We start from the raw sequence: 9,678 nt of genomic DNA, 5'->3' as shown, positions 1-9,678 counted from the left end.
GATCTAAAACCAAAAGGAAGGATAGGGATGTACCTGATGCGGAGTAACAATAACTCTCAACGAAGGTGTTCACACCCAAGGAAAACGCCAAAGACTGCTCCCACTGAAGATGACACAGCGTAGGGTGGAGCAAATTCAGCAGGTGGTTCTTTAGCAAGAACCAAACTCTTCAGCAAAAATTCGATGGAGGGTGAGTGAGCACGACTTCAGATCAGTTTTTCACCAAAAACTGATATCAAGAACGCTTCTTGATCGCTCCTACAGGTGGAGATTGAACTGGCTATGGCGGTAGCAAGAGGAGAAGGCAAGAGCAAAAGATGGCGTCAGTCCAACTGCAACTGTCTTCTCTCGTATCAGTAATCTGATTGGGTGTAGAAGGGTTCACCCTCCTCTATTTATAGCCTTAAAGAGAGCTTCTTCTAATCCCATTAGGAGTTTCCTAATCCAAATCTTATTTGGATCTGGACTCTCTTTAAGAGATAAGGATAAATCCTTATCTTATCTACAGATAAAGATCAGCCCTCCTAATCTTATTAGGAGTTTCCTAATCCAAATCTTTATTTGGATCTGGACTCTCTGAGTGGATAGGGATAACTCCCTATCCTATCTGTTGATCTAAATCCCAGAACCGCCCTTTCTTTAAATAATCATATTATACCAGTTCGAATTGGGCTTTAGGCCCATTAATTTCATGTGCTCACATATCCTCAAAACTGCTGTTCAGTTGGGTATCCTTGTATGGTGTGGGACCCAAACATTGATCTACACATCAGCCACATGGGTTCATCCCAACCTCTGTTACAAGGCTTGGCTGAATTCACTGTAGGAAACAATGAACCTTAAGCCCATCACCATGGGCTCTTAATGGGCCCAACACTTACACTAAGTGGTCATTGGGTCAAGTCAGCTCTTAATGGGCCCATCAGGTATTACCCTCAATGGTCTTACACTTAACCTCTCAGTTCATAATGATCAAACACTGTCTGACAAGAGAAGACATCTCCCTTGGCTGCAAGGAACAGTGCTGCACTCTCTACTCACATGGATCCCCGGAATTAAAACCTTTTGCAAACATTTTGAAACCATAATATATATGTATATCTCTATATAAATATATTTTGCAAAACAAATTTCAACGGTTGAAATCGGCTACCGGCAGATTTAGTTTCCATCAGAGAGAGTGCATCCCTGATCTTTCACTTTGTCCGATAAAGGGGCTGATCCTGTCATTATGATCACCCACTCAGTTGAATTTTCGGACTGTCTCAACATACCCAGGTTTTGACCCCTTCTAAGGATATCACCGATTGGCATATCAAAGACAGCCCAATCCGACACCTAATCATAATCGAGTCTAGGGGTCAGGTGTAACATTCCAGTTTTGCCTATCTATCTCCAAGGTCTAGGGCAATACTAGAATTCTGGTCTAGTTCAGGGTTTCAAGAAAACCCACACTGCATGCACCTCAGGTCTCACCCTGACAGCTGAGACAAGCTACCCCAACCAACTTGGCGACACATTAGTGTCAGCCTTGGCAGGATAAATCTCCCCAGATCTATCCAACGGCTGTGAAGATTTTAAACTAACACGGGTTTCATACGTGTCCAGTTTAAGGGTATTACACAGAAACACACCATGATAACATGAATCAAATATGTACTTTATTTATTTACATTAAATGTCATAATGTACATCATTCTGATTGGAGCTAAGGGCATACACTGTCTAACACGATATGCATCATATTGCATCTTGTGTATCATATTGGTATAAAAAATCACTGAAATTTGAAATATTAAGGCACTATTCATTTAACTTGGGTAAATGTATTTATTCGGATAAGTGTTACCTGTGAAAACATTAACATGTAAGTACATTTGCCTTTTTTTTGTCAGATAAGTAAGTGAGTAAATTTTCTAAAGGACCTCTAGTTTTTTTTTTTTTTTAATTCTAGTAAAGACATTAGTCGTACCACTCATACAAAGTTTGGTCAATTTTCCTTTCCATGACTAAGGTAATTTACCCACCTATCTCCTAGGTGGGTAAAACTTTCCCTGCCAAAAACTTATTCAAGGGAAAATTTTATTTCCATGAAACCCACATTTCACTAGTAAAACAACATGGGAAAGTTGATCAACTTTTCTATTGACCAACTTTTCTCCCAAACTTGCTCTCAAATGTACAGGGCCTAGGAGTTAGGGAATATTAACAGTTTGAATTGTTAATATCATCCCTAATAAGTGCATCTATAAATATTAAATTAAAAAATAATAAAAAAGAGTGACCTATTGATATGCAATTTTTTCTTTCACACGTGTAGGGGTGTCAATTGGACCGGATTTGGTCCAATCTCATTCAATCCAAAATGAGTCCATTACAAATGGACCGGGTCCAATCCAATCCAATAAATATTGTGGACCATTTTAGACCGGTCCAATTCAATGTCTTGACCGTCCAATCTGTTCAAATTTGTTAGAATTTAGATTAATTCTAACCCAAACCTGGTCCATTGACACCTATATTCTTAACTTCTATCAATGGACCAAATATTGGCTCAATCCAACCCAATCCAATATAAATTCAATATGGATGGACCAGGTCCAATCCAATCTAATAAATATTTTTGAATCATTTAGTCTGGAGACTCTGGACTGGTTTAATTCAATATGTCTTATTGGTCCATCCAATCCGTTCAAATTGATTTTGGTTTGAACGGGGTCCAATCCAAAACCAGTCCATTGATATCACTGCACGCATATTGATATTTTAAACCTTGAATCTTACAATAGAAATCTCTATAAGAGTAATCTCTATTGCCTAGCTTGAGCACTTGCATTTCTAATTTCTTGTCGGAAGAGTTTGTTTACTACATTGTATCCAACAATAGTGTAATTATTAATATGCATGCTTAGGGGCTTTGCTTTTACTGGTGCTTATGTCATCTAGGCAAGTTCAAAGTATTGGAAATGTAGAGCTCTCCCTCGCTGGGTCTAGCTTTGTTTGTTTTCTTTTTTATTCTGTCTGTTATATAAAGCAATGTATTGGAAATGTAATGGGAATGGATCTACTGCTAGGCACCAGCAAAAGCATGTTTATACATTGACAGCGTAGCACCCAGTTACTCAATGAACATCCTATTTATTGGGGACATTAGGGAGATGTTCCCGATGTATGGATGGATGTCCTGCTGTCGCTTTGGTGAGTCATCGTTACTTCATTTTTTTTTCCTTAAAATTGAATCAGTATAGACATAAAAGAGAAAACAAACACAAATAGCATGGTGGATCAATGGTAATGTGTTATTTTTCATTAGGATGTTCGAACCTTGTTATTGTCATTTTATGTTTGTGATAAAGCAGCATTTGGGTGGGTCATTGAAAAAAGGTTGAGTTTTTGAAATTCAGATGGTTTTCAATTATTCTCACAGGTTTCTGATGGATCAGTCAATATTCTAGAAACTTCAAAAGACTGGTGTTATAGAGAAAAAAAAAAAAAAAACAAAAATAGCCATTAGTTCCAGATTTTTATGATCTGATTTGATTAGGTCCGAGTCTTACGAAATAGGATTCAGTCAGAGCAAGTTCATTCGAACAGCTATCATAGCCTTGCATTGGAAATATCTCCTAATGAAATAAAGCATAGAAGTACAGAGATATACCCGATGCAAGGCTATGAAAGCTGTTCGAACGGATTTTGCTCTGACTGAAGCCGATTTCGAGTCTTAACAAAGTTTAAAGTATTGATATGTATCGCATTTTATTATATGTATCATATTGGTATCAAAGATCACTGAAATTTGAAATATTAAGAGCTAGGAGATATTAACAGTTTGAATTGTTAATACTAATAACCCAAATAAGCGTATCTGTAAATATCAATCGACCTATTGGTATGCAGTTTTTTAGTGTCATGGGTGTTGATATTTTAAACCTCGAGTCTTACAATGGGATCTTTGCCTACCTTGGGCCATTACATTTTATCCAACAATGGTGAGATTATTAACATGCGTGCTTAGGGGCTTTACTTTTACTGGTGCTGATCTCATCTGAGCCCAAAGTTCGAAGTATTGGAAATGGAATGGGAACGGATCTGCTGCCAGGCGTCAGCAAAAGCATGTTACTACATTGACATCATGGCATCCAGCCACTCATTGGTAACATCTCGTTGTTCATTGGGAAGATGTTCCTGATGTGCAGTTGGATGTCCTGCCGTCACTGTATTCACATGTTTTTTGCTGGTAGCAGAAATGGAATTTGAAGAGACATTAAGGTGCCCTTTGGATATGCATGGATATAGTGGGAAAAGTAAGATGCGTATGAATGGGCTATGAAAACTCAAATAAATAAGAGTTTTTTAAATGACTACAAATAAGCCATAAGCACATAAGAAACAAATACTTCAGTAGTTCATTAAATGTGTGAACTATTGGGGCACACTTGGTAAAGGCTCCTGGACCTGTTTCCAGTAGTTGCTCATTCTGCAACTCTTCCATGGACGAGAATTTGGAAATTCCTTCTATTGAATTTGTATCTTGAGGTAAAGTGGTTCAAGAATCAAGTTAGAGTTTGTTTCGATCCATATGGAAGTTTGTATCTTTAGCGAAAGTGGTTCAAGAATCAAGTGATTTAGTTTCCTTTTTGATTCAGGGTGCTTGATGCTTCCACCTTTTGTAGAATGAATAACTAATTTTATTTTCTCCAAGTAACTCAAGATTTTCTAATTGTATACAAGGAGGCTGCACGTACAACAACAGCAAAACATCCAAACCCTGGGGGTGGATAACTCATTTTGTACCCAGATGTTTCTTGATCTCCTATTCCATGGCAAATATATGCCAGCAGTAAGAACCATTTCTTTGGGTGCTCATTCAAGCCAAACCAACAAGCTTCTCACTGATCTCCCACACCTTGCGCGCCTTGTCTGCATTGCTAGCTTCTTGTGAGAGCTGGTTCTCAAAGGAGGCCGAGTCCTTGTTCCAGCTCCAGTATACACCTGACTTGGTCAGACTTGGATCACTCACCACCTGAATCAAAAACACAGCTACTGAGTGCACATATCATGGTTAACTGTATTTGTAAATTTGTACTTATTATTTTTGGATGTTCTCCTGACCTGTGCAAGCCTTTTGCCTGCTTCTTCTTCTGAGACATAGCCCTTTGTGATGTACTTTTGGAAGGGAGGGAAGAGGAGCCTAAACAAGGGGATGTGCTCTCTAAATAAACCAGTTGTAGCAATGCAACCAGGGTAGAGGGAGGCAAATGCAATTCCAGTCTCCTCATGGTAACGCCTGTGGAATTCCTGCATGGTAAGCATGTTGCAGACTTTGCTGTCCTTGTAGGCCTTGGCACCGTCAAATTCTCCCCCATCAATCATGCTTGAGCTGTTGATTCCATTCAAGCCTCCTGCAAGTCCCCTAAGGTCTCCAAGGTTAGCTTTAGGGGGGACATTCCCAGCCAAGGTGTTTGTGTTCCCTGTGAGTTCACAGCAATCACAACTAGATTTAGTACATTTGTTATCACTGGATGGTTGATAAAGACAGAAATTTTTAAAGATGCCTGGTAAAAAACCTGTAATTGATCCAACAATAATGAGCCGCCTAGATGGGTAGTCTGACTGCTTGAGGTCATCCAACAGCAAACGAGAGAGAAGGAAATGTCCAAGGTGGTTAGTCCCAACACTGAGTTCAAACCCTTCAGCAGTGAAAGTAGGCTCCTTAGCTGTGGGTAGGTAGACGGCTGCATTGCAGACTACCACATCAAGTGGCTTGCCTGATCGCCTGAAGTTATCTACAAACTGCCGGACACTATCGAGGGATGCAAGATCAAGGTGCATCACAGTGTAGTTCTCCTTAGCAATGCCAACCGCCTTGGCAGCTTTCTCTGCCTTCAGAAAATTTCTGCAGCCCATTATTACATGCCACTTCCCTGTTTCAGCTAGAGCTTTGGCTGTGGCTAGTCCCAGACCTGATGAGGCTCCAGTGATTAGCACATTCCCCTTTCTCAGCGTTTTCTTCCCTTCCTGTGCAGCCTGGTTCATTGATGGAGTTGTAACTGCTGTCTGGGCTCTGATGGGTCCAATTGATAACTTTCCTTGGCTGAATTCCATCTGCAAGTTTAGCTCATCGACGATACGAGTAAACAGACTAAGGGAGTAAACTTCAACTAAGAAGGAACAATACAATTGAAAACATGAACTGATGAACAAAAGGGATTATAGTCCAAATGAGAAGAACAATACAGGCATGAAATAGCAGTGATCATCCAAAGTTCATAACATGTAACTACATTTAACACTGCGTTTGTTTGTGAAGAGAACGGAAGAACATGCTTATATATATTTTTTCTTTCCTGGTTTTCTTCAGGACCAAACACGATTAATGGTTTTCTCGCATTTTGACATAGTCATTATGCAATATTCTATAGTACAATTAAAAAAATATTTTTAATGAATTATGTCTCCAGTGCCCTCCCTAAAATCAACACTGACATAATATTGAGTTACTTCCTATAAGCCATAACCCAATGCATACTATTTCATACTTCTGTTCATTTATTTCCACAAATAGCTATCTATACATACAAACTAAAGATTAATATACAATCCTTTGGCCTATTAAACCGTTTTGGTTTTAGGAAGTCTTATTTATTTATTCACCATTAGTTCTCAGAAACTGCGGCAGTCCATTAACAACATACACGCAAGTACTTGTCTAAGAGGATTAAATCAATATACTGTGAAACAAACTTTGGGTGAGTTGGAAGGAAACAATACCTTACATTCCTCTTTCGGAACTTCAGTAAAAAAAATTAAAACCAATTCATTGTCTAAACAAACACAACAGAACAAACAATGAAATCAAAAGAAGCGAATGGGGCTCTGTACCTTTGTTCTCGCTGTGGGGTTAGAATCAAATTTGAGATGGTCTGAGAGAGAAGCCCCAAAGAACACTGTGTCTTTAAGAGATGCATTAGACTTTCCCTGCCAAGATTAGAGAAAGAAAACAAGACGGGTTAAAGAAGGAAACAGAAAACTATGATTTAGAGGGTGCCTAGAAAGAATGTAAGAAGCATCTAACAAATGGGTCTATGACTAACATACCTCTTTGTGCACAGAGAGAGCAGATGGAAGAAGAGCAGCTGCCTGGAGAGCCATTGGGCACAAAGATTGAAGATGCGAGTGCTTGGTTCAGAGTGTTGTGAGCTTGTCAAGGGCAACCCAGCTGGGATGGTCTAGCTCGAGAGGAGTGTCTGAACTTTTGGGAGATTAGATTAGATGGGCTTTATATATATAGTGCCTACTGTGTAGTTTGGATGTCGAAAGCAGAAGGATAAGGTAATTATTGGCCGCTGAGACAGCCACATCAACCACCACTGCCAATCACATTTTAGGCTTCGGATTTTCCGATACCTGTGAGGCTGTGGCGGATATTTCCTGGTTATTTGTCAAAACAAAAACATAAAAAAATTCGGAAAATACGGACAGGCCCATTGCAAATTCCTGAATTCCATTGTAAACCTATAAAAATTTAAAATGTCAAATACCCCATTCTATACCTAAATGCTCCCATCTTTTGACACGGACACACGGTGAAATCTGAAATGTGGTGGTTTGAGGAGGGGGATAAGCGGACAAGCAGACACTTACTTCTTCAACCTTCGGCCCTTCACCTTCAGCTTCAATTCTGTGCTCTCTTTCGTGTTCACATCTGCTCCCAGCGCCTCACAAATGAGGTCGGATTTCCTGCACTCGTTTGGGTGTACTCCCAATGAGATCGTAACACGTCATGCTTTGTAGGACCCTCCAGCTCACCTGTCTGAGAAATTTAAACAGCCCATTATACTTTTATAGTAGTAATAATAATAAAATAAAAAAAAAAAATTAGAAAAAAACAATTCGAGAGTTAGGAGAGAACAAGGCAAAAAACTCTTTTGCAGACCGAACCTCAGAGCTGCACAAACACCATAAACGATTGTAGACCGCCCTTTCATCTTCAAGCATTGACATGCAGCAGGAATTTTATTTAAAACTGTTAAGTAGCATTGGGAAGTCTCATCGCTCCTTTCGCATCTATTAGGTAGGGATCAAAGGTCATCATTTTCGTTTCTCAACTCTTGGTTTCTTTTTCTTTTTCCTTTTCTAATCATTTTTTTCATATTTGAGGTTCTTTTGTGGTTTACTTGTATTTTGATATTGGTGATCGTTCTACTCTGTAATGTCTTCTTTTGTTTTTAATAAATGTTTTAAACTTTTTGATCTATTGTTGGCCGTTCTTTTCAAAATAGGTTTAAAGATTTTATTTCTATCTTATTAATTCATAAATAATCTTTTGGGTTATTTCTATGTGGAAAATATTTATTCAAGTATTTCATATATGTTTTTGTTTAACTTGAGAAAAAAACCCGCTTGAATTTGGTAATAGGGGGATTTTACATTTTAGATTGCTTGATTTTTTTTTTCAACAATAGAGGTGTTAATCAAGGTGTTTTAGGCTACCTGTATTGTTATTTTGACTATGTACAGTTCAGTTTGCTAATTATAATTAACAACTGATCAGTCTTGGACTTTCAGTAGCTTTGTTGTTATGGCTGTTCAGGTTCGTTGGTTCAGAGATGACGATGGAGGGAGGAACAAAGAGGATGGAGAAAGAGAGTAAGAGAGAAGAAAGAAAGGGGTAGGGAGAGGGCATTAGAAAAGAAAGAAAATTCTTTTTCTGTTTCTTACTTTAAAAGAAGCAAACCATCACTTTAGCTGAAACGTGACGTGTTACAATTTTATTGGGAATGGAATGCACCACGGCACACACCAAACAAGTGCAAACGCCTCACATGCTCTGTTTCGAGTTCATTATCTTTTCTTCAGACAATCAGACGGACCTCTTTCATGAAAACCCATTTTGAACTTGATTCTTGACCAGTTGACCGCGGTTGTTATCACAATCCAATCCAGCCCTCCATCCTGCAACCACCACTGGCCTATGCTATCGTAGTCTAGTCTCTCGTTCATACTACATCAAATCGTCTTCTTATTTCAAGGCCAAGGCATAAACCCGAAACAAGTGTTTATTATGAGAATAAATACTTTTTGACAAGTCCAAATTTTAGATTTATTCTAATAAATACTTTTTCACCAAACACTTTTAACTACTTATTAGAATTAACATTTATTCAATGCACTCCCAAAAGTAGCCTAAATCCAATTAGCGTATTTCAATTTTTCTTTTCAAGAATCAAGATCAATAATCGCCTTTATCCAGACTCGAGCCCAAATTTCAGTACTGGGCTCGCCGAAGATGTGGGGTTGTGAGCCCAAATCTATCAAAGAATTGGGCTTGATAACAGGTAAATACTAAATACAGCTGGGGGGGTGATATGCGTCCATGTGAGTTCAAGGTGGGTACCACCAAGTACCAGCAACTACCAACCCATCAAATAGGTGTTTTGGATTCCAAATCATATTTTATGTTTTACCTCCATTTCTCTGAGATATGTTCTTGTGTAGCAAGAGCCATGCCACAACCCAAGGGCATTCCAATGGACGGTTGGATGGGCTTTTATTCACTGGTGACGTTCGACCACGTCATCTAGGGGAAAAGAAGCATAACGTTAACGGTGTTAACACGGAACAGAAACCGACCACCGAACCCTACCCACACACCACAGCAAGTGATCCGAACCAGCG

General features: G+C 39.0%; 1 protein-coding gene across 1 annotated transcript; it reads right to left on the bottom strand.

Annotated features, from left to right (window-relative positions):
- Nucleotides 1-4,665: 4,665 nt before the first annotated feature.
- Nucleotides 4,666-7,271, bottom strand: LOC104588887 (protochlorophyllide reductase-like). Its single transcript, XM_010247011.3, has 5 exons — nt 7,099-7,271; nt 6,883-6,978; nt 5,568-6,105; nt 5,113-5,471; nt 4,666-5,023 (listed from the first exon to the last, which is right to left on the bottom strand). Exons 1-5 carry the CDS (start codon nt 7,150-7,152, stop codon nt 4,868-4,870), a joined length of 1,203 nt encoding a protein of 400 aa, XP_010245313.1. The 5' UTR covers nt 7,153-7,271; the 3' UTR covers nt 4,666-4,867.
- Nucleotides 7,272-9,678: the final 2,407 nt, after the last annotated feature.

The sequence above is a fragment of the Nelumbo nucifera genome, chromosome 1 (assembly GCF_055504915.1).
Source record: "Nelumbo nucifera cultivar China Antique chromosome 1, China Antique-T2T, whole genome shotgun sequence".
In the NCBI taxonomy this organism is placed as follows: Eukaryota; Viridiplantae; Streptophyta; class Magnoliopsida; order Proteales; family Nelumbonaceae; genus Nelumbo; species Nelumbo nucifera.
The sequence above is the reverse complement of the archived record's forward strand: the minus strand, read 5'-3'. Positions and strand labels throughout refer to the sequence as shown.